This window comes from Mesoplodon bidens, assembly GCF_964165515.1.
Source record: "Mesoplodon bidens genome assembly, chromosome: 6".
NCBI lineage: Eukaryota > Metazoa > Chordata > Mammalia > Artiodactyla > Ziphiidae > Mesoplodon > Mesoplodon bidens.
Genome location: NC_138162.1, coordinates 17,760,617 through 17,785,912, shown reverse-complemented (window position 1 = coordinate 17,785,912; position 25,296 = coordinate 17,760,617). Strand labels below are relative to the sequence as shown.

At 42.7% G+C, this 25,296-nt stretch overlaps 1 protein-coding gene across 3 annotated transcripts in view; it reads right to left on the bottom strand.

Annotated features, from left to right (window-relative positions):
- The window catches only part of ASTN2 (astrotactin 2), a gene marked incomplete at its 5' end in the record, with an annotated part of 938,059 nt that overhangs the window by 144,186 nt on the left and 768,577 nt on the right, over positions 1-25,296 (bottom strand). For all 3 annotated transcript variants that reach the window (XM_081237083.1, XM_081237081.1, XM_081237082.1), the window contains 2 exons: positions 21,085-21,233; positions 22,782-22,915. In XM_081237083.1, coding sequence (XP_081093209.1) covers positions 21,085-21,233; positions 22,782-22,915 — 283 coding nt within the window. The remainder of the gene's footprint in view (positions 1-21,084; positions 21,234-22,781; positions 22,916-25,296) is intronic.

Below are 25,296 nucleotides of genomic sequence, written 5' to 3'. Positions count from 1 at the left end.
AGCCACCTCATTTCAGAGGTGGGGAAAATGAGGCCCACAGAGGAGAGTGCCAAGATCACACAGGGACTCAGTGTCACCTCAGGTCTCCTGCAGCCCAGCCCTTCCTAATGTTGCTTTCCTTCTTCAGATGATAAAGAGGAGATGCGGGTGAAGTCTAAAGATAAGCCACGAATCTGGGTATCCAGATATAAAATTTTTCAGACGTCGATTAGTATCTGCCTTGCAAATGGCCTTGGCAGCTGAGACAAGGCAGATGTGGCCACACAAATATGTTGCCCATGACACATGGGTTGGAAGGGTGAGGCAGAGGCAGCTCTAAAGGAACAAAAGGAGAACATGTCTGCCTGGAATGCACTGGGAATGAGGATTCCAAAGAGGTCATCCAGGGAGAAGCTGTGCCTGAACCCCAGAGAAGGCTGGGTACATTTACTGACATTCCAAACATTTGTGCTTTTGCAAGGGATATAAAAGGGAATCTGCTTCCCTGCCTGGAGGCATGATCTATGGGCTTCCGAGGCACTGGGTGTGGGCCGCTCTTGAAGGCATGATGCAGTGTTTGATGGATGAAGGCTGAGGATACTCACTAGGCCACACATTAATAAAAAGGATCAAACTGCCCTGGTTGGTGGAATGGGATGCTAATGCCATTCTCCATGTGGACATCAAAGGCAGAGAACGTCTGGAGGGAGGTAACCTGCTTTATATCTTTACCTTGATCCCACTTGTCCAAATTAGAGCCTCTGTTCTGTTGCCAAGACCCTATGTAAGCCAAGACTGGAGGGGCTCACCCTATACTGCAACCACCCATGATACCTCACCTGCCTCTAGCCATTCTTAACTGAGAATGAGGAGGTGTATTCTAATCACAACTTAGCCCCTTCCATCACTTTCTGCTGCCCAGAGAATGGAGTCCAAATACCTTAGCCTGACCTTCATGGCACTCACCCACTTGACCACAAACCCCAGTGCCTCTCACACTACGTTCCTCCAGGCACCTTTCTTTTCTGTCTTCACGTCTTTCTTTTTTGGTTTATGCTCTTTTCTCTGTCTGAATTGCCTCTTACTCATCTCTGTTATTGAAACTCTTCTCATCCTTCTAGGTTGATGTCAAGGCCACTTTCTTCATGAAGGCCTCCTTGATTACCAGTTCCCCAACCCAAACTAATTTTTCTTCCATTGGAAGTTTTTGTACATATTTAGTCATATTTCATTTTTATTCTATGATCATACAATTGTCTATTTTTCATTTCTCTCTCCCTAGATTGAGTGCTCCAAAAGAGAAGGGGTAGTATTTATCATGCTCCCCACTGGTTTCCAATATGCTTGAAACGTGTAGCCATTCAATATACACATTTTCTGAATGACTATATAAGACCATCCTTGAGGTCACCACACACTCCTAGTCTCTGATTGCAGCCTCAACGGCAGTGGACAGTTTCAGTGTGAGTTCAGACTCACTTTGTCCTGCTCCAATAACTTCCACCTTGAGATACGCCAGGTGTGTCTTTCTGCTTTCTGGCCTGAGACCTTCCTCGATGCCATGGGAGTTCTCAGTTCAAAAGGGTAAGCACAGCCCAGAAGTGAAAGGAACAAAAATCTTCAAACATCATGGGTAGGGGAGCCAGAGCAGACATACTCCAGCTTTGCATCCTCAGGCAGCAATTCTGGGAGGTATCTGTCTCTTTCTTAGGAGGTACTAGAGGAATCAAGCCCATACCACTCAGTAATTACCTGCGAACACACCCCTGTATTGGTGTCACTGCCCAAGCTGCCTCACAACTGTTTCCTGTGTGTTCCTATCAAGTACACCATCTGCTCCCAATCCTTGCTCAGGCTTTTTAGGTTAACCAAAATGAAAAACAAAAGAAAACAAAACAAAAACAGGATGAATAGATGTCCTCTACTTTGCATTACAGTTAGATAACCCAACTAACCATTTCTAACATTTCTCCAGTGTCTGGAACCAACTTTTCACATGGTAGACAGTCCATAATCGTGTGTCAGCTAGAAATGAATTTAAAAATATGAGCCACTGGTATCACCTTAGCACACAGAGGAAAATCCCACTTATAAACTAGATAAGCATCAAGACAGGGGTCCATTTAGCTATCTTTAGGTGACAAACATCAGGAGAATCCAATCTCACTGACATTTGATTTTGCTGTCACTTTAGATTCAGCCAGTTGCGCCTACTCCCTGCATCTGTTCCTCACCCCTTGCTTCCTTATGCTACAGGCCCAGAACTCCCCTGAGATGCTCAGCCACTGTGGAAGAGCCAGATGTGATCTTCCGAAGGTGTGATTCATCACGCACCTGATGACAGCACATCTGCACCAATGCGTGAAACATGGGGACCTGTAGCCCCAACCCAGGATATGACCCAAGTGACTCAGAGTTTAAGTTTCCTCATGATTTCTCCCATGAAAACAGTGCCTAGCCCTTCCTACACACCCCAATCAAAAACACACCTCTTAAAAATTGTGTTTCTTTTTAATTACATAATCCTCTCCTTTTTTTCATTTAAAAAACTTGTTTTTAGTTGTTACCCCTTCAGGGATTCCTTGGAAGCTATCAAGGGTAGGGACAAAGAGTATGGACAAAGAGTTGGGTTCAAATCCTAACACTGTCACTTGACAACTATATGTGCCTTGGCAAGTGACTCTGCCCCCTGAACCTCAGTTTTCCCAGCTGTCAAATAAAGATAATAATAACTACTTTTCAGAATAACTCTGATGATTAAATATTATAAAGACACCTGGTATACAAATGCTCAGGAAACGTTGGTCCTCTTCCCTTTCCCTTTAATTAGCTTTACACTTTCCATAGTGCCTACGAAGTTCTAATGCGGAGCAGGTGCTTAACAAATGCTACCCCTGTTGCTCCATCCTCACTCTGGCTCTCTTTATATTGGATAACTTTCTGCTTCTTCACTCAGGGTGGTTTTAACTGCCTGGTTTCATGAGCTCTGATAACAGCATAATTTATATTTCGGTGCTAGGGATATAGCATGGATTGAGACAGTCAAGGTCCTCACCCTTGTAAAGCTTACATTCAAGAGCAGGGGAACCGGGCTTCCCTGGTGGCGCAGTGGTTACGAATCCTCCTGCCAAGGCAGGGGACACAGGTTTGAGACCTGGTCCAGGAAGATCCCTCATGCCACGGAGCAACTAAGCCCGGGAGCCACAACTGCTGAGCCTGCGCTCTAGAGCCCACGAGCCACAACTACGGAAGCCCGTGCACCTAGAGTCCGTGCTCCACAGCAGGAGAAGCCACCGCAGTGAGAAGCCCGCGCACCAGGACAAAGAGTAGCCCCCGCTCGCCGCAACTAGAGGAAGCCCGCGCGCAGCAAGAGATCCAGCTCAGCCAAAAGTAAATAAATTAATGAATTAACTAATTAAAGAAAAAGGAAAGACAAAGAGAAAAATGAGCCCTACCCCAAAATGAGCAAAAAGAAAAAGCTGCATGTGTCAAATAAATTTATTAAAAAAAAAAAAAAAAAGGAGCAGGGGAACCAAAAATAAATGGGTAAAAACATAAATAAGTGAGATTTCAGAGAATGATAAGGGATGGGAGAGCAGTAATACTGGGGGATGTGACAGGAGTGACAGAGAAGCAACCTTACGTTTGGATGGTCACCGAGGCCTCTAAGTGAGGATGACAAGGGGATGAAGAAACCAGTTGCTGTGAAGGTGCTAACAGTCCAAACAACGGGGGGCGAGAAATTCTAGGAAGAGGGAAGTAGATGTGAAGCTTGATGTGTCTGAGGATGAGAAAGAAGATGAGTGTTGACTTCTGCCCTTACACATGAGGTTAGTCATCAGCTTCCTAAAAGCCAACTCAAGAAGGGAAAGAGTTTGAGATGTATTGTTCTCTTTTCCAAATATAAAGGAAATATATATCAAGGATGGTTATATAAAGGAATCTATGTTCTTGCTTACAAGAATGTATGGCTTCTGTCTCTTCTGGCCTTTGAAAATGGTATGCTCCTTTCTTGGAGGTTTTCTATCCAGAACTCAGACACCCCCAAAAGATGACCGCTGCCTGGGGTCTGAAATAATAAGTGAGTGAACCCAAATCCACAGGTATTGTGATGCAACTCTTTGGCACCTGTATGGTCAGTGTTGAGGGCAGTAATTATTCCTGGACTCTTGTTATGTCCTCTAGGTTTACAGAATTAAATCATGAACTTTGAATGACCTCAGTCAAGTCACTTCTCCTCTCTGAGTCTTATTCATCATCTGTAATGACTGAGTAAGAGGTGAAGGGTGCGTGGTGGACACTGGGTAGAGGTTTATCTGTGATCTCTTATGGTTCCTTCCAGATCTCCTGTGGTTCTAAAAGGTCCTTTGGAATCATGGAGGGAATACTCCCAGGGAATTCTTCTGTGTTTGAAAGCTCTCTTACATCACTGATGTCAGCTGTGCCTGAGGGTTTTAAGTGGGTCAACAGTCTCCAAACACAAGCCTGGAGAGAAACCTGGAAATTATGGATTAAAGACAATCACAATAGGGCCCATAATAACTCTCTTATAAACCCATCTTCATTGTTGGTTAATAACCAAATTCCTTCTTTCCGGGATACTCCACCCTCACCTTCTCCCACGGAGATGGGTGAGGCCGGATTAGGGCAGGGTAATTGAGTTCTTTCTGGGGAGTTTGGGGTCAGGTGAACACAACTCCTTGACCTGATCTCACATGGCTCCAGGGATGTACCCAGAATCTCTCCCTTGAGAGACAGGACAGGATGACTCAGGAAGAGGGAATTCAATCACAGGAAGTTTATAAAGACTGGAAATGGGACTGGTGGCCAAATCCAAGCCCGGATACTCCTAAGGGCATATGGTATGGGAACCAATGCTGGGCTGGGGGCCAGGAGATCCTGCCTATGTGCTAGCCTGAACTTACCAGGAGACTGAGAGGAAGTTCAGCTTCTTCAACTGAACTGAGGAGACTGGCTTAACTGATCTGTAAGGGTCTTGTAAGTATGATATTTTAGGATTCTAGAAAGCATCTGATGCAGTGGGCTACTTTTGTGCCTCAGTTTCTGCTTTTGTGAAAATCAGAATAACAATAGTAACTTCATCATAGAATTATTTTGAAGATTAAATGAGTTTACCACAGCATGTCTACTTCGTTCATTTAGTGTATTCCTTTCATGGTTACCCACTAGGCTTCTACTGCAAACCATACTCTGTACTAGGTGAGAATGAACAAATGAATTCAGTGATCAACTACAGGGATACCTTCACAGAGCTAGAAGTCTTGTGGGGAACATAGTAAAATTTAAAAACTGAAGCAATTTTTTTTTTTTTTTTTTTTTTTCTTTTTGCGGTATGCGGGCCTCTCACTCTTGTGGCCTCTCCCGTTGCGGAGCACAGGCTCCGGATGCGCAGGCTCAGCGGCCATGGCTCACGGGCCCAGCCGCTCCGCGGCATATGGGATCCTCCCAGACCGGGGCACGAACCCGTATCCCCTGCATCGGCAGGCGGACTCTCAACCACTGCGCCACCAGGGAGGCCCTGAAGCAATTTTAATAAGACATTTCTGTTATGATTTGACAATCAGCTCAAAGCCCCTGTCCATGTATGGCAAATAGCAGGCAAAAACATTCCAAGAAGTGGCAAATACAAAACTGTCGAGGGAAGAGAGTTCTCTGTCCCTGACCTAAGTTAGAGGTGACACATTTGCATATCCACAGGGGCAAAGCAGAGGACACAAGTTAATGTAGCAGGTTGAATGTCAGACAACCTGGAAGAAGGGGATTACGGCAAACTAGAGTGTACACGCATTCTCTAAAGGGGGCAGCTCGACTCTCCTGTCTACTGCCGCCACGTGGGAATCTGAGCCCAAGATTAACAAAAGCTACCCTTTTTCAGCAGAAGCCAGGAATCCAGAGTTTTATGTAAAAATCTTGCAGATTTCAAATGATGACAACGTACTCAAATATTAAAAAAGAACGCTATGTAGCCACTGGTTTGCTACCTAGTTTAAGGCAAACTGTTTCAGATAAGTAAGAGCATTATGAATGTTTTCAGAGATGGTAAGGACGAAGGAAAGAGGATGAGTGACTACTGTATATCTTCGATGCACCAAGCATCTCACACACATCATCTATCATTCCACTGGTTGCTCACAACGATACTGAGAAATATTGATGTTTAGTACTGATTTTTTTTTTTTTTTCTTAGGAAAGTCACATATGGGGAGTGTGTTTTGGGAAACACTGGTATGGACAGATAAGAATGGCAGTATGAGGAAGATTGAATATAGGGACAAGACTAGAAGCAGGGGAGCCTGGTGAGGAAGTTATATTGGAATTACCTAGAGTGGTCTTAGTCGGGAAGAAAACAGAGTTGAGGCATAATGGAAAAGTAATTAACTAAGCTTTATTTTTCAAGTCAGTCAATAATGTCCTAGAAGGAAAATCTACTTCTCTCCCACCTCCCCACGTCAGGTGGAAGATGGAGATACCTTACAGGTGTACCCCTTTTCTTACACTCTCTTTTCACCTTAGGGCTATCTCTTTGATGCCTCTTCTCAGTTCCATGTTGGCCATCTCTCCAGGTGGGCAACGGAAGCTGAGTCTTAGTCCTACGGACTGGGCCACCCGGTCTAACCCCTACTGCCACACAGAATCCTTTCCTATAGGGCAATAAAGTTCTGTAGGAAAAGACCATTCAGCCCTTCTCTTTGCTCCCCCAATCCAGGGGCTCCTTGCCTCTGGCTAGTACTACACTGCCAGTGAGAAAGAGATGTGGATTAAACAGTCAGGAGACCCAAATTCAATTCCTGACCCCACTCCTCCTAGAAGTTTGACCTTCAACTATCAAGTACACAAGCCTTATCTTCAACTCCCTCACCTGTAAATGGAGATAATAATTCCCTGCCACTTGGAAGGAATAATTTGCAGATAAAATGAGATAATGGATTCAAAGGCCCTTCAATTCATCTTCCCAGAGCAGCCAGGGTGATGAAACTTTCACTCTTTAGCATGCCTTAAACAACTCCCTGTAATTTCACCCCTGCTATAGTCTCTTCTCTTTTATTTCTGCCACTCAAAATTTAAACTTGAGCACACAACCCTTTTATACTTTAAGGTCACTGCACTTGCTTTTCCCTCTACCTGGAATACTCTCCATCCTCATGTACTTCTCAACCTTCACTTCATCTCATTGCTTCCTGCTCACACTTCAGGTCTTTATTGGGTGCCTCCTATACGCCCGGCATTTTACTAGGCACTGGGCTACAGTCATGAAAAAGATGAACATAACTCCACTTCAGAGGAGTTAGTATTCTAGCGAGAAGGGAAAATGCTCAACCTTTCTTCCCCCCAAATCAAAATGCATTCGTCATAATTACAGTAAGTGCTACAAGAAGAGTATTAAATGCTAAAAGTTCACATAGTTAAAGAAAGGGCCAAATATAATCTGAAGATTCTGATAAGTGACATTTAAGCTGAGACCTGAGTGTATAGACCTAAGTGGGAAAGAAAATCAGTGCTATCAAGAGCAGATAGAAGACTGGAGAAGTAGGCGAGAACAGTTATTCATAACCTTAAAGGCCATGTCAACACTTTCTTTCCATTTAGTTAGAAGAGTTATGGAAGGCTCTTAAAGGGTGTAAATTAGGAAAATGATACTTATAAATCAGATATTCATCAAATATTCATTGAGTGTTTATGATATGCCAGGCACTGTTCTAGGCACTGGATAGGATCCAAAGCTGCATTTTGAAGGGTAACTCTGGCTTTAGAATTGACAACTGAAAGGGATAAAAAGTGGCTGATATGAAGACTAATTAGAAAGTCATTGCAAGAGATGATGGGTGGTTTAGACCATGCAATGAGAATAGAAACAAAGGAATAGATTCAAGAGATAATGTTGTATGTCAATTATATTTCAATAAAACTGGGGAAAAAAGATAATGGAGATCAAAGCAAAACAACTTGGTTGTAAACTGAATATGAGGATGAACTAGAGAAAAGAGTTAAACCTTGGGATTTTGCTTCAAGGAACTGAATTTATAGTGGTACCAGTTATAGAGAGAGTAAATGAGCACGTAGACAGGAGTACACTAGTGGGGAGATGCTAACAAGTTCAGTTTTGTATGTGTTGGGTTTGAATTGCTTGTGAGACATCAGGTTGCAGATGCTTCTAGTCAGCTGGATATGAACAGACAGTTCAGAAGAATGAGGTGGAAACACAAATGTAAGAGCAGTGATTATACTGATTATAACTATGGGAGTGGATGTTAGCCCAGAGAGAGTTTAAATTGAAAAACTAAGATAAAAGACAAAGATCTAAGCTGCTCTAGGATTTAAAGAGCAGATGGGGAGGACCCAGTCTGCAAGGGAGGCTGAGGTGGAGTCCAAGAGGCGGGTGTAAAACCAGGAGGGAGAGCATGGTGTCAAAGAAACCGAAAAAGCAAAGGTTTCAGAAGAGAATGATGAATCCTGTAGAGTGCTTGAAGACATCAAGTAAGTCTATGCCCCCCCCCAAAAAAAGTCATTGGATTTAATGACATGGAGGTTACAGATATTTGTGGAGAAAAATGTTTCAGTAAACTTGGAGGTAGCAGGAGACAGAGTGAAGGGAGTTAAGGAACCAGTGGAAAGTGAAGAAATGGAGTCAGCCACTGCAGACTCTACTTTCAAAAGTGTGTTTATAAAGAAGAGGAGTGAGACAGTTATGAGAGTGTAAGATGGAATGCTTTTTTTTTTCTTTAAGAAAAACATATGAGCACATTTAAACGATGGTAAAAATAATCTACTAAAGGAGGAGAGATTGGAAGCATAGAATATAGAGGGATACTTGATAGGTCAAATTTCCTAGAAATTTAGTAGGGTACAGGAAACAGTGCAATAGAAGGGTTAACTTTATAGAGGAAGAAGGGCACCTCCTACATTGCTACAGGAGGGAAGGGGAAGAATATGCAGAAAGAAGCATACAAGATTTAAAATAGTCAAGGAGGGAAGTTTACCTACTCCCTATACTATTCCCTCTGAAAATGAGGACCCAAGATTATCTGCTGAGAGACGGGGAGGAATAAGGTGCCATGAATTGAAGGCTGGTGAAAGAGAAAGTAAATTGATAGGAGAAGTCTAGTAGGATTGCCTGGTAGCGTGAAGAGCCCGGTTGACATTGGTGACTGATGATATATTTGTGCCAACCATTCTCAACTGTGTGCTTCTCACTAGCTGTGTGATGTATGGACTAGCAGAGGAGAGGACGGAGAGCTGCTGCGTGCATCCAGTGTAGCGGTTTGGCCAAGCAGGGCAACGGAAGAACAGAAAGGCAAGAGAGATCAGGAGGTGGTTGAGAACAGTGATTAAAATATGAGCCATGCCGTGATAATGAGAGGCCCGCGCACCGCGATGAGGAGTGGCCCCCGCTTGCCGCAACTGGGGAAAGCCCTAGCACAGAAACGAAGACCCAGCACAGCCATAAATAAATAAATAAAATAAAATAAAATAAAATAAAAATAAAGCAAAAGAAATCTGAATGAAGTACGGTCTTAAAAAAAAAAGAATAAATAAAATATGAGCCATGAACTCTACCATGGTGTCTCAGTCCTTCCAGGTTGCTACAACAAAATACTATAGGTGGGTAGCTTATAAGCAACAGAAATGTATTTCTGACAGTTCTGGAGGCTGGAAAGTCCAAGATCAAGACATCAATAGGCTTTGGGTCCACTCCCTCTGGAAGAAGATGGCCTTCTGCTCACTGTAACTTCACAAGGTAGAAGAGTGAGGGATTTCCCTGGGGTGTCTTTTAAAAGGGCACTGATCCAATTCATGAAGACCTGTCCTCATGACCTTATCACTGACCAAGTGCCCCGCCTGTTAATACCATCACCTTGGGGGTTAGGGTTTCAACATAAGAATTTTAGGGGGACACAAACATTCAGTCCATTTCACATGGATAGGGAGATGACTGAAAAATAGCTGGAACTGAGAGATGGAGATAGAGCAGTGATACCTAGGAACAGGGAATCATATTGAGTTAAAAGACAGATATGGTAGGGGTGAGAGATAAAAAACAAACAGGATAAAAGAGAGTGGGAGGGCTTCCCTGGTGGCGCAGTGGTTGAGAGTCTGCCTGCCGATGCAGGGGACGCAGGTTCGTGCCCTGGTCCGGGAAGATCCCACATGCCGCAGAGCAGCTGGGCCCGTGGGCAATGGTCACTGAGCCTGCACGTCCGGAGCCTGTGCTCCACAACGGGAGAGGCCACAACAGTGAGAGGCCCGCCTACAGCCAAAAAAAAAAAAAAAAAGAGAGTGGGATATCGGAGCTAATGATTTTGATGGGACATCATCACATGAGGACAACTCCAGGGTGGGAACTAGGAGTGGGTGGCTGAGCTAGACCGGAAGCAAGTTCACTGGAGATGAGCAGGCTAAGGAAGTGAGAGACTGGGTGGTAGGGCACGGAACCCAGGAGGACCTGAACACGTCTACTGTGATGACAAGGGCATAGATGGAGAGAAAACTCAAAACCAGCAGCTTTGATACTTAGAGCATCAGTTCCAGTTGAAGCAAGAAGATGAAGGCTGGATTCTATTTTACTTTATCTTTTGGGGAATGACTGCATTTCAGGGTCATAAGGAAGGACGGATTTAATCCTGACAAAGTCTTCGGATGGGAGGTAGGCACCTACCTACCATAATTCTTCCCTGGCCTAGAAGGAGGTTCTGGAGAGCACAGAGGGAAAGCTAGCTTTCCTTCTCTTGGCATCTATAATGGGCAGCATCTATAGCATCTATAGCATCGTAGCATCTATAATGCTACGAAGGTCAAGCATGGTGACAGGTGGCAGCAGAGAGAAAGGGAAACCTTTCTCACCAGAGGGCGAGCTCCACGTGGGGGTGCTGATAGTCATAAGTGAGGTTTGACCAGTATGATTAATTACTGGGACCAGAATCTTGAACAATTGCCTCACTTCCTCTGCATAGCCTTTACCGACGCCACTAGACTGAGTTAGAAGCCTCTAATCTGTGCTCTTACGGTATCTGAATTGTCTCATCACCTACCATGCTTTAGGGTAATTTCTTGCTAAACTGTATTTATCTCCTAGTAGACTTATAAACTCCATGAGGGCAGGATTCATGGCTTCCTTGCTCCTATTCCATGCCCAGCACACCCTGCAGTGTCTGGACCACAGTAAAGGCTCCATATACATGAATGAAACAAATGAGCGTGCTTTGTGAACTGTTAAAAAAACAAAATAAAACAAAACCCTCAGTGATATAGAAGGCAGGTGGGTGGCATGGGGGAACGGAGAGAATTAAGACCCTCCAAGTACCTTTTCCCTTTGGAGGCGCTTGACTTTAGAAACCTCTCACCCAAAGAGCAGCTGGAGTGACAGAAACATTTTCTGAGGACCTGAGATCAGTTCCAGATGTTTGCAGGCATGTCAGTTTGTACCTCACCCTGTAAAACATATTTCCTTCACCCCTCTCCACTCTAGCTGAGGGAGTGGGGCCCAGTCTCCAGTGACATCACCTCTCACAAGTTGGTCCAGGGCAGGCAGACAGCAGGCGGGTGAGGGCTCTTCTAGCTTCTCAGACAAAGAGTAGGGCTCAGCCATGGCCTGCACTGCTTGAGGAGCTATGAGTAATTTCCACGGAATTTCATAAACAGCTCCGATGTAATCACTCCATCACAGCCGCTGCCGCCACCCTCCTGTCAGCTACTGGGGGGTGTGAGGCCTTGCTGTCCTTTGCTTTGAGTTATTCCCCCCACACACCCACCTCCCTAACTGCTCCCCATTCACTTGAGAAGGTCATCGGTCTAAGGTCTAAGATGGGATGGTGTGTGTGCAGGGAGAGGGAGTGGGCGGTGTCCTTTGAGTCGTAGATTAGACTTAATGGAAACAGGGAGGGAGGGTTTAGAGAACTGCGTTGGGGATGGAGACAGGTGTCTTCTGACCCTTCAGGATGTTATTCTTGACCCAGATCTAGATGAATCTAGATAAGCAGCTCACGCCTAAGCCGCTTGAAGAGATAAAGACAGGAAAAGATAGACTGAGACATAGGCAGAAGGTGGCATGAAGAAAAAAAGGAAAAAGGGGAGACAGAAAGATGTCAAGAGGGACACACATAAATAGAGGAAAAGAAGGAAGGGAGGAAGGAGAGAGCGAGGAGAGAGAAAGGAAGACACAGAGATAAGAATTGAGAGTTGGCAGGAGGGAAGCCTGGTGCTGCTAAGCTGGGGAGCAGCCCATCAGGCTTCCACATGCCAGGACAGAAAGGGGCACTGACCGGCTCTAGACGTTGCTGCCTTTCGTGGGGAGATGTGGGGGACGGTAGAGAGGGCCCGCTGCCTCGGGCGGGGGCCGACAGAGCCAGCTGGCCTTCCAGTCCTGAACCAAAACCCAAAGCGAAGCTGGGAATCCCATGGGGAGAGGGAGAAGTCTCTGATTTTTAAAAGGTTAACAAATATTCCAGCAGCTGACCAAAGAAAATTCAGGGGAGGGTGGTAGGAGGTTAGGACGTTGGGTGAGACCCTTCCACTCCTTGTCTTTCCTTTTCTGATCCTTACAATGAGGGAGCTGGACTCACTGCTGAGGTCCTGCTACTCTAAAGTTTTGGGATTCTCAGAAGCTGGTATGTATGACAAAGAAGCAATGAGTCTGAAGAGCTACGTTCTCTAGAAGAGTCCCCCAGCTGCCATCATATGTCTAGATACTCCATCTTGCCCAGACACACAGATACCCTATATCCGCTAATTTCCATTTGCTTCTTGGTTTATTCTCAACAAGAACAAAGCACACCAGAGGTAATATCACTGGTGGAGAGATATTTGGACTTGGCAGGGAGAGCAGGTAAAGAAACCAGAGCCCCCATTCTAGCACTGACTCTCCCACTAGCTCATGTGTGTAACCTCGGGACAAGCCCCCCTCCCGCCTTCCTCAGCCTTTTTCTCCGTAGGTCAAACATGGTATTTGGATTCATTAAATTTTCCTGTGCCTCACCCCGCCTTCTTATTCCCACCCCCCTGCATCTAGCCCTGCCCAAGAGGCTGAAACCCATGCCAATTGCTCTGATGAGGCCACAGGGGAGAACCAGACGTCTGTTTTTAATATCGATGACAGATTAGCGTGCGGGGAATTCAGCCACCCCCCAAAACAAGCCCCGTCTCTGCTCAAAACAACTGGAACAGGAGGCTAGTTATGCTTGGCTTTCCCAATAGAGTCCCAGGACCGACAGAGCAATAGCTTCTCTGAAGGAAACAAAGAGGGCGCCAAACCCAGGGGTGGGGGGGACAGGAGAAGGAGACAGGGAGGGAGAGTCCGCATTTCAACAGCTAGTTCAAAAGGGTGTTGAACAGATGGCAGTCATAAAGCATGTGTGTGTGAGAGAGAGAGAATGTGTGTATGCATGTATATCTGTGCACACGCATGCGTGAGCTTGTGAATAAATAAACAATTACAGCACTGCACTCGGCTGCCAGCAAAAATCCAGAGAGATCAAAGAGAAAGCCCTCATTTCCTTATTCTGGTCTCACCTGGCCAAATGTGTGAGCAATCCTAACTCTCTAACAAAACAAGTCTTAAACCTTATTTTATTGTTTGTTTTCTTCCTAACATTGAACTTTCCTTTTTCTTTTTTTAATTCATGGAAATTAGAAGCAACTAGCATTTATCAGTACTTACTATGTCTCAAGAACTGTGCTACATTTGACTCTCAAAGTAGCTAACGAAATAGGTGTTATTTTCCCCATTCCACAGATAGGGAAACTGAGACCCAGAAAGGATGTCGACTGGCCCTAGATTTCTCAGTGAGAAGTGGTAGAAACTGAAAGCAGAATCCAGGTTTCTGGGAAAAAAAAAAAAAAAAGCCCACGCTCCTTAATTCGGCTTGTAACCTCTAAGATAAAGTTCAGTCAAGTAGACTGAAATTTTCAAATTTGGTCCAAGTTCACTTTTGAGATTGTTGAGACGTAGTAAAAGTGGCACGGAGGCAAAGAGATGAGGTTTCTGCTTCAGATATCCACTGCCAATCATCTACAGCATCAATTAATCATAACACCTTTTAGAAGGCTTACTATGTACTCAGCTAGTCTCTAGAACTACGTAAGACCTCATAAGACCACACAGTACTCAAAGAATTAACATCAGAGTTGAAAAGTTAAAACATGTATATGCCTACCCACATACAATTCAATTCAGTGAACACTGAACATCTATGTACGTCAGGCACTGTGGAAGGATACCAAATTATAAAGACATAAGAGTCATTATCCTGCTTCTTTAAAGACAATTATCCACTGAAAAATTCAAGAATTGGATGGTGGAGAGAATTACAGTCAAGTAGCACAAGGAAGAATTAGAAGAACCTGTAAAGATGGTGGCAGATATGTCATTATCTTCAAACTTCTGAATGGCAGCAGGAAGAAGAAGGGGTAATATCTCTGTGGGGTGTCCCCAGACCATGTAACTAAAAAAAAGTTTTATCTCTATCAAAAAAAAGGAACTCTTGGATCAGAACACTGGTTCCTAGATAATCAGAAGGAAGAATCTTGGATTTCCATTTCTGGACTGGATGGAGAAACAGAGACTAGGTTTGTTTACCCTACTACCTGAAACATTAAGGATTTTTTAAAAAGAAAAGAACATAAAACAAGTTTTCAAACTGGAAATCTGGCAACAGAGGACAGAGATCCTGAAATATGGAAAACAAATTCTGTAAGCCCTAAAATTTCTGCAGCTTCCTGCCTTTAGAGAGTTTCTAGGTCACTGCAGGGAGATGCCTGAAAGATTCCCTAAATTGAGAAGGCAGAGTTCTTAGTCCAGGAAGATGAAAGTGACTAGAGTTTATAGGACAGAGTAAGGGAGAGGAGAGAGCTGTACAGAGAGAAAATTGAAGAGATCTGTGTAGGGTCCCCTTTCAATACTCAGCAAAGTACTGGTTAATGGATGTATGTAAGGAGACTACCAACCCAAGAGGATTAGACAGAACAATGCCCATTGCTCATACAGGGGCCAGAAATAGTGCCTATTCCTCCCAGTCACACTGGAAAATCTCATAATTCATGGGCCACTGTGTAGAACACACTGAAGGGTCTTGCCTCAGTAGTAGGGAATAATTAGCCCTAGACTAAACACTGCTCTGGTTCCATCTAACAAATCTTAAAAGTAAGACCTAAAAGAATCAAACTGTTTCCAAATAACTTAACTGTGGCCCAGAATAGAGTTCAAAAATATTTACAGGAATACAAAAGTATCCAGAACCCAACAAGGCAAATATCACAATGTCTGGCCTTTAATCAAAAATTACCTGGCATGCAAAGAAGAAGGAAATTCAACACATACCGAGGAGAGAAATCAATCCATTTAAACTGACCCAGAACTGATACAGATGTTAGAATTAGGAAACAAGGACATCAAAACCATTATTATAACTCTATTCCATACATCAAAAAAGTTATGACATGCCATATACTAGCCAGATCCAAACTGAACTTCCTGGGACTTCCCTGGTGGTAGAGTGGTTAAGAATACACCTGCGAATGCAGGGGACACAGGTTTGAGCTCTGGTCCGGGAAGATCCCACATGCTGTGTGGAGTAACTAAGCCCGTGCACCACAACTACCGAACCGGCGCTCTAGAGCCCGTAAGTCACAAGTACTTTAGCCCACGTGCCACAACTACTGAAGCCCATGCGCTTAGAGCCTGTGCTCCACAACAAGAGAAGCCACTGCAGTGAGAAGCCTGATCACCATGATGAAGAGTAGCCCCCACTCAATGCAACTAGAGAAAGCCCACGTGCAGCAATGAAGACCAAATGCAGCCAAAAATAAATAAATTAATTAATTTAAAATAAATGTTTAAAAAAACAACAAGAAAATTGAACTTCCTAAGATGAAAATCACAATGTCTGAGACTTCCCTGGTGGTGCAGTGGTTAAGAATCCTCCTGCCAATGTGCCAATGCAGGGGACACAGTTTCGATCCCTGGTCCAGGAAGATCCCACATGTCCCAGAGCAACTAAGCCCATGTGCCACAACTACTGAGCCTGTGCTCTAGAGCCCGCGAGCCACAACTACTGAGTCTGCGTGCCACAACTACTGAAGCTCGCGCTCCTAGACCCCGTGCTCCTCAACAAGAGAAGCCACCGCAATGAGAAGTCTGCACACCACAACAAAGAGTAGCCCCCACTCGACACAACTAGAAAAAGCCCACACACAGCAATAAAGACCCAAAGCAACCAAAAATAAATAAATAAATAAATAGAAAATTACAATGTCTGAGTTAAAAAAAAAAACACTGCATAGATTAACAGTAGATTAGATACTGCAGAAGGCAATGAAGACATAGCACTAGAAACTATCCAAAAGGAAACAAACAAAAAGAAATAATTTTAAAAAATGAAAAGAGCATCAGTGAGATAAAGAACAATTTCAAGTGGCTGAATACATATATTTTTAGAGTCACTGAAGGAGAAACAAGATGGAGAGAGAGAAAACTAATGGCCCCCAATTTTCCAGATGGGCTAAAATGGTAAACCCATAGATCCAAGAAGCTTAATAAACCTCAAACACAATAAACTGCTAATGTAAGCAAGACACAGGAGCAACATCTTTAAATTACTAAAAGAAAAATATGCCAATCTAGAATACTGTACCCAGCCATAATAGCTTACAAGAGCAAAAGCAGAAAGAATTCATCATTAACAAACCTGAAATATAAGAAATAATAAAATATATCCTTCAGGCAGAAAGATAATGAAATCAGATGAAAATATGGATGTATGCAAAAGAATGAAGAACACCAAAAATGTAAGTTTTTGGTTTTTTACATGAGTAAACAATAAAACTATTAATTAAATATACTTAAAGGATTACTCTTTTAGGAAAATAACAATGAATTATGAAACATATATATGAGTAAAATGTATGACAATATAGGATAAAGACTTGGAGGAGAGAAATAAAAGTATACTATATAAGGTTCTTTTACTGTATATGAAGAATTATAATAGCACTTGAGGGCACACTGTGATATGTTAAATATGAATATATAAACCCTGAAGTAATCACTAAACTAACAAAAGAGTTATAATAAATCAACAAAAGAAATAAAATGGAATAATAAATACACTCAATCTAAAAGAAGATAGAAAAAGAAAGGAAACAAAGAAAAGTGAAACAATAGAAAACAAATAGCACAATGATAAACTTAAACCTAACCACAACAATATCATATTAAACATAAATGGTCTAAACACCCCAATGTAAAGATAACAATGTCAGATTGGATTAGGGAAGAAAAAAAAAGAAGAAAAAGAAAAGAATAAAGACCTAAATACATGCTGTCTACAAGAAACCCATTTTAAATATAAAGGCACAAGTAATGTAAGAGTAAAAAAATGGTAAATCATTCTAACGCTAATCAGAAGAAAGCTGAGGAAGTTATATTAATATCAGAAAAAAGTAGATTTTGGGGCAAAAAATGTAACATGGATACAGACAACCATTTCACAATGATAAAGGGATTGATTCATCAAGAGGATATAAAAATTATAAATGTTTATTCACTTAATAACAGAGCTTCAAAATGTATAAAGTAAAAACTGATAGAACTATAAGGAGAAACAGATATATCCACAATCATCATCAGAGGTTTCAGTACCATTCTTTCAAGTATTGATACAACAAGAAGACAGAAAATCAGAAAGGTTTTAGAAGACTTGAACAACACAATCAACCAATTTGATCTAACTAGCATTCATAGAAAAACTCATCCATAAATAGAAGAAAATACATGATTTTAAACTGGACACTGAAAACAATGATAGACCATATCCTGTGCCATAAAACCAGTCTTAATAAATTTAAAATGATCCAGCAACCCCACTCCTGGGCATATATCCAGAGAAAATCATAATTCAAGAAGATACATGCACCTCAATGTTCATTGCAGCACTGTTTACAATAGCCAAGACATGGAAGCAACCTAAATGTCCATCGACTGATGAATGGATAAAGAAGATGTTATACATATATACAATGGAATATTACTCAGCCATTAAAAAGAATGAAATAATGCATTTGCAGCAACATGAATGGACCTGGAGATTATCATACTAAATAAGTCAGACAGAGAAAGACAAATATCATATGATATCACTTATATGTGGAATCTAAAAAAAAATTATACAAATGAACTTATTTACAAAACAGAAACAGATTCACAGAGTTAGAGAACAAACTTATGGTTATGGGGGAAGGGTCATGGGGAGGGATAGATAAGGAGTTTGGAATTGACATATACACACTGCTATATTTAAAATAGATAACCAACAAGGCCCTACTGTACAGCACAGGGAACCCTGCTCAATATTCTGTAACAACCTAAATGGAAAAAGAACTTGAAAATATGTATAACTGAATCACTTCGCTGTACACTTGAAACTAACACAACTTTGTTAATCAACTATACTCCAATATAAAACAAAAATTTTTTAAAAAATGATTAAAGTCATAAAAAGTGTATACTCTGATATAGTGGAATCAAATTAAAATTCAATGACAGAAAGTTATCTGAAAAATCCCCAAATATTTGGAAATTAAGTAACATGCATCTAAAGAATCCATGGGTCAAAGAAGAAAACAAAAGGGAAATTAAAAGGTATTTTGAACTGAATGAAAATGAAAACACAATTTATCAAAAATCTGTGGTAAGCCACTAAAGCAGTAATTAGGGAAAATACTTGTCTTACAAGAAAAATCTCAAATCAACAACTTCAGCTACCACCTTAAAAATCTAGAAAAAAGAGGAACAAATTAAATCTAAAATAAGCCAAAGAAAAGAAATAACAAAGGTCAGAGTAGAAATCAATGAAATGGAAAACAATAGCAAATGTAGGTGAAATCAAAGCTGATTCTTTGAGAAGATAAATAAATTACACAACCTTCTTTCCAGATTGATCAGAAAAAAAGAGAGAGATGACAGAAATTACTGATATCAAGAATGAGAATGATATCACTATAAATTCCATAAATATTAAAAAAAATAATAACAGAATATCACAATTTTTTGCCAGTAAATTTTATAACTTACACGAAATGGATAAATTCTTTGAAATACACAAGGTACCAAAATCACTTAAGAAGAAATTCATAACCTGAATAGCCCTATATCTATCAGAGAATTAAATTAGTAATTAAAACCTTCTTACAAGAAAAGCTCCAAGCCCAGATTATTTCACTTGTGAATTCTACCAAACAATTTTTTAAAAATACATTACTAATTCTACCCAAACTCTTTCAGAAAACTAAAAAGGAGAAAATATTCTGCAATTTATTTTGAAAGGCCAGAGTTATCCTGACAGCAAAACAGACACAAGCATTACCAGAAAACTACTGATCAAAATACCTGACAAATAAGGATGCAAAAATCTAAACAAAATTTTAACACAATAAATCCAATAATATATAAAAAAAGGTAGTGCATCATGACCATGTGGCATTAATTTATTCCAGGAATACAAGGGTTTTTTTTTTAAATCCTTTGAAAATGCATCAATATAATTTACCGCATTAACAAACTAAGAAACATAAACTATGATCATTTCAATGGACACAGAGAATTCAACATTCATAATAAATAAATAAAGATTCAAAATAAAGATTCAAGCACTGTGCTGGGAGTAGGACAGACTGGCTGTGGAACTTTGGGAAGGTCACAGACCTCTCTGGGGATTCACTACTTGATCTATAAAAATGCGCCTGGTAATCGTTCAGAGACTAATGTTAGCAACATGGCGGCATAAGAATTTTCAGCACTTGTCTCTCCCCCACCTCCCAACCCCCATCGCCCCCATCACCCCTCTAACAACCTCCATCAAAAAATCAATTTGAACCAATCCGAGTAATGGCATTGTGGGGAAAATCTGAACCGAAAAATCAATTTGAACAGCTGTCCGTGCACAGAAATACTTCACAAGAACTAAGGTTTCTAGGTGAGGGATCATTGCACCTGGGTGAAGCACAAAACTAAGAAAAGATGCTTTGAGGAGGGTAGGAAAGATAGATTCACATTACTCTTATAACCTCTCCCCCAAGCCTGAGCAGCCCAGTGCCGAGAGAGAAACCGTCCCTTTGGAAGAAAAGAGAAAAGTGATACCAACTTCACTTTGCACTCCAGAGCCAGCTCCCACGGCTGTAGGTGGCTCCCAGAAGACTTCTGTGTGCATCCAGGACTCTGGCTCATCCCAGCAACTGCTGTCTCCAGGGGCCCCAGCAGCTTCCATGGCACCAGGCTCCCAGTGGGCTCCCACGAACCCAGGTCTCCAAGCCACCCTGGCGCCTGCCAGCTCCAAAGGCCCTCAGGTGATCTACCCTTGAACCCGGCTTTCCGGCCGGGCCCAGCACTAGGCCAACTACCACCAACTCAGGCTTTTGACCTACCTTGGAACCAGGTTGGCTCCCAGGCTCCTGACACTCCAGCATTCCAGGCCTGCCCTCATGGCCCAGCCTCAAGGCCAGTTCCCTCAGACCCAGGCTCCCTGCCTGCCATAAGCCAGACCAGCCCTGCAGACCCACCTCCAGGATGTCACAGCCTCATGTATACTCTTTAAGTAAACTTAAAGCACTCCTTAAGATCCACTTTCCCCATCTTCTCCTGCATGTCTGAATAATTTCCAAATCCTCTTCCCCAGCATGAAAGACAACTATCTCAGTACATCTCACTAGAAAACGCAATTCCTTGAATTTCTTTATCTCAGTCCCAGAGATAATATATTTACAGATCAAGGTCTTCAAAAATGTAACCTGTAGGCCTTCCCAAGTAGAAACGGTCAAATCCTTTTTTGAATTAACTAACACTTTAGTATATGACTTTGTGGATCCAATTTAGAGAATCAGAAATTCTCTACAAGTACAATTTGCTACCTTCCCCTCCAGAAAATCATACGAAAAAGCACACAGGTGTGGGAACTAGGTAACAAACGCCAAACAGTGAAACTTCCCGGTGCCTTCCCAGTTCAGAGGACACCAAGTCTCCAAAGGTATTTAGAAAATCCCAGTTTCCCTCCTCTGTCACACCATCTCAACGAAAGAGGAAATCTTGAACTTTCTACTTACCTGTGTAGAGGTCCGTATCTGTGTATTCATCCACTTTCTTGTGCTGCAGAATATAATCAGAGACCTTGGTCCCAATAGCTGGCTGAACATCTACCCACTCCAAGGAGACCACGGTGCTGGAGGGCTCTACTGCTGGGGAGAGCCGTAGCCTAGGGGGGTGACAGGGAAGGTTGTTTGTTTGCCAGCCAGTACTGTCTGGGCCCCAAGAGTTTGCACAGGCCAAGATTAAAAGCACAGGATTCAGTCTGGCTTCAACCCACCACCATACCCCTTGTGTAGACTTAGGCAATTAATTATACTTCTTTCAGCCTCTGTTTCCTCGTTCATAATGGGGATAAGAAAGAGCCACCTTTTGGATCAATGTGGAATCCAGTAAATTAATCCAAGTACACAGTATGTGCTCACAGCAAGTTGATTAGCTTTCCATTTGTTTAAACTATATTCTCAATGATGCTTCACTGTCAATTAAATTGGCAGTGCCTTCAAACACAGTCATCTGCCAACCTCTCTGCCATTCTCTTCAATCCCCCAGTATATCAGTCAATGCTTTAATATCCTTAAATCAATACTCCCTCACAGAGGGCAGGGATCCTGGGGAATCCTTTCACAAAGCAGGAAATAACAGAATGTTTGAAAGTGAGAACTGGGAGGGTCCTTTGAGAGAGGGAAGTGCAATCCCCTCATTTCATAGAAGGCGAAAGCAAAGCCCAGAAAAGGGGATGATCTGCATAAAGTCACACAGCAAACTGGGGACAGAACCATGATGGTGACTTTGCTTGTCCCCAGCCCAGATTCCTTCTCTCTTTCCACTATACCCACTAACTCTGCAATGACTATCTTACAATGGACCCTCAGTATTGGCTCCTGCCCAGACCTCCTCCACTCCTCACACCCCTCTCTCTCTTAATCACACTGCCCCAATCAAGACGACCTTCCTTTACTTCCTCAAATGGTGAGTTTCCTAAGTCAGGGCTTTCCCATGGGCTCTGTCTTTTTCCTGAAGCACGTCTGTTGCCATTTGCTGCCTGGCGAACTCGGACTCTAATTCAGGTCTTCTCAGAGAGGCTTCCCAGACTATCTCCCTCTCCTCCAACTAAAGCATCCCTTCTTTGTTCTGTCCATTAGCACATCTTTGTTTTTCTTTCATATTTTTATTATTTAAATGTTTAAATGGTATCACGCTTTCCTGTTTTTGCTTTGACATCTGTCCCCCTCACTAAACGGTCAGTTCCCTAAGTGCGCAGACTGTGCCTGTCTTGGCTCATTAATGAATTCCCCAATGTCTGACACATAGCAGGTGTTCAAAACTTATTTGTTGAATGAATGAATAATATAAAGTTTCTTCGAAAAGGTCCTACACTTTCTTTATCTCGGTAGTCCCAGTGGTCAACACGGAACTGGCAAAGAAGGAGTTAGTGCCCAGTAAACCTTTGCCAAATGGATGAGTGAAGAAAAGTAATGATGGCTGGCTTGGTGCTATTAAAATAGCACACGCTGCAGGGTAAGTGTCTACCTCCGAGCCACGATTCCATTCTGCCAAAGCTCCCTGCTTTCTCAAAGGAGGTAGGCCCCCAGAGACTTCAGGCATCTGGTGAAGCACCTTAGGAACAGAAGCAAGCCATGGCCTGCACTGGCAGGACAAGAGTATGAGTCCATGGAAAGGGGTGGCCAGAGGAAGAGGGGCCATACATACGTACACCGGCTGCGGGAGAGGGCTGCAGTTGGGGAGCCCGCTGGCGTCAAAGGCGCTGAGGTCACACCTGCACCAGTCATCGATCACGTCCCCTTTCCCTGAGCACCAGTAGGAGCTCATCAGTGCGCTCTTGAAGGCCTGGAATACAGGAGGACAAAAGATGATTATCCCTAGGTTCTTCATGACATTTTTTTTTCTTATTTTTTTTTCTTTCTTATTTTTTTGCTTATTTTCTTAAATTCCATATATATGTGTTAGCATACGGTATTGGGGTAAAACAGGAATAAAGACACAGACCTACTTGAGACTGGACTTGAGGATAGGGGGAGGGGGAAGGGTAAGCTGGGACAAAGCGAGAGAGAGGCATGGACATATATACACTACCAAACGTAAGGTAGATAGCTAGTGGGAAGCAGCCACATAGCACAGGGAGATCAGCTCGGTGCTTTGTGACCGCCTGGAGGGGTGGGAAAGGGAGGGTGGGAGGCAGGGAGACGCAAGAGGGAAGGGATATGGGAACAGATGTATATGTATGACTGATTTACTTTGTTATAAAGCAGAAACTAAAAAAAAAAAAAAAAAAAAGAGATGATTATGACAATGGTGGAGAGATGGAGAGTGAAGGTCCCAGTGGCCATGAGAGTCACTGACCCAAGCTTCAGAGGAGCTCTCCTGGGCACAGGACACCATTTCATGCATAAAGCCCCAGCATTCTACCACTGGGTTCTTCTGTTTTGAGCCATTTTCCACCCAACAGCCAGAATGATCACTGAGACAGGATAGTAATAGCATCCATTGAGAATCTCCCCTGGGCCTGACACTCTAAGTATATTAACTTATCTTCAGTACCTCACACGATAGCTGTAATAAAAATTATCATTACTTCCCATTCTACAAACTAGAAAACTGGGGCACATAGAAGGTAAGTAATTTGTCTGAGGTTCATAGCTACTAAGTGATGGAACTGAGATCTGATCCAAGACAGTCTGGCTCCAGACCCTGCCCTCCTTAACACCTTGCCACACTGCTTCTTGTAGAAATCTGACCACCTCACCACCCTGCTTCAAAACCTTCAGAGGCTCCCCATAGCCCTCAGGATAAAGTCTAAACTCCTTGCTCTAGCTCCTGACCACCTTCTTAGTCTCATCTCTCACCACTCCTCTGAGTTTCCTTTGCATGCTACCATCCACCCTCATGCAACCATTAACATTTCCACCAACAGTGAATTCCTGCTTATGAAAAGTGTGCTCTAAATCAGGAGACAGCAAAGTGTTTCTGCAAAGGACCAGACAGTAAATATTTTTGACTTTATGGCCAGGCAGTCTCTGCCACAATAACTTAACTCTGCCTTTGTAGCATGAAAGTGACACAGATTATACTTTAAATAAACTGGCATGTTTGTGTTCCAATAAAACTTTATTTATAAAGACAGACAACAGGCTAGACTTATTCTGAGGTACATTGTTTGCTGACCCTTGCTCTAAATGATGATTGATTGACTGATTGATTATTATTATTTTGGCTGTGTTGGGTCTTCGTTGCTGCTGCGCGGCCTTTCTCTAGCTATGGCGAGCGGGGGCTACTCTTCGTTGTGGTGCATGGTTTTCTCATTGCGGTGGCTTCTCTTGTTGCGGAGCATGGGCTCTAGGCGCGTGGGCTTCAGAAGTTGCAGAGCGTGGGCTCAGTAGTTGTGGTGCGCAAACTCTATAGCTCAGGCTCAGTAGTTGTGGTGCATGGGGTTAGTTGCTCCACAGCATATGGGATCTTCCCGGACCAGGGATCGAACCCATGTCCCCTGCATTGGCAGGCGGATTCTTAACCACTGTGCCACCAGGGAGTCCCCTTATGTTCTATTTAACTGCAGTGTGCTTCATTGTCTCTCTCTTTCTCTCTCTCTCTTTTTTTTTTAATACATCCTGTCCTCTCTACTGGAACACTCAACCCCACCCCCACCTTCGAATCCAATTCACTCTTTTGGTCTCAGATGAAACCTTCTTTTCTATGGGAACCCTACCTTGACTTTCTTAAGCCTGTAATCAGGCTCCTCTTCTGGACACCACAACACACTAGACCACACCTAATCATCACATTCCCTTGCCTATCTCACCCAACAGACTTTGATTCCACCAAGGGCACAGGCCATGCCTTGTTCACATGAGTGTTCCCATGGGACTGAGAACACTTATTCAGTCAATATTTACTGAATAAATGAACAGACACTGAAAAACTGATCATGAGGCTGAGGTACAGATGTGCTTTATGCTTTCGTCACTCCATTTACACTGACATTTCAAGGCGCTGGGGATTCAAAATGTTTGACAGCTCTTTTTCAAACTTGGGGATTCCAGAGGATGTTGATCTCTTACTCCTTTGCCAGGTAACAGACTACCTGCTTGCTTTCTTTTTTCTTTTAATTTTTTTTTTTTTTTTTTACTTTCTGTGTACTTTTCAAACTAAAGCTTCACAAAACCTACTACCAAGGAGACTTGATTACCCAGGTGACACTTTTTCCATCTTGC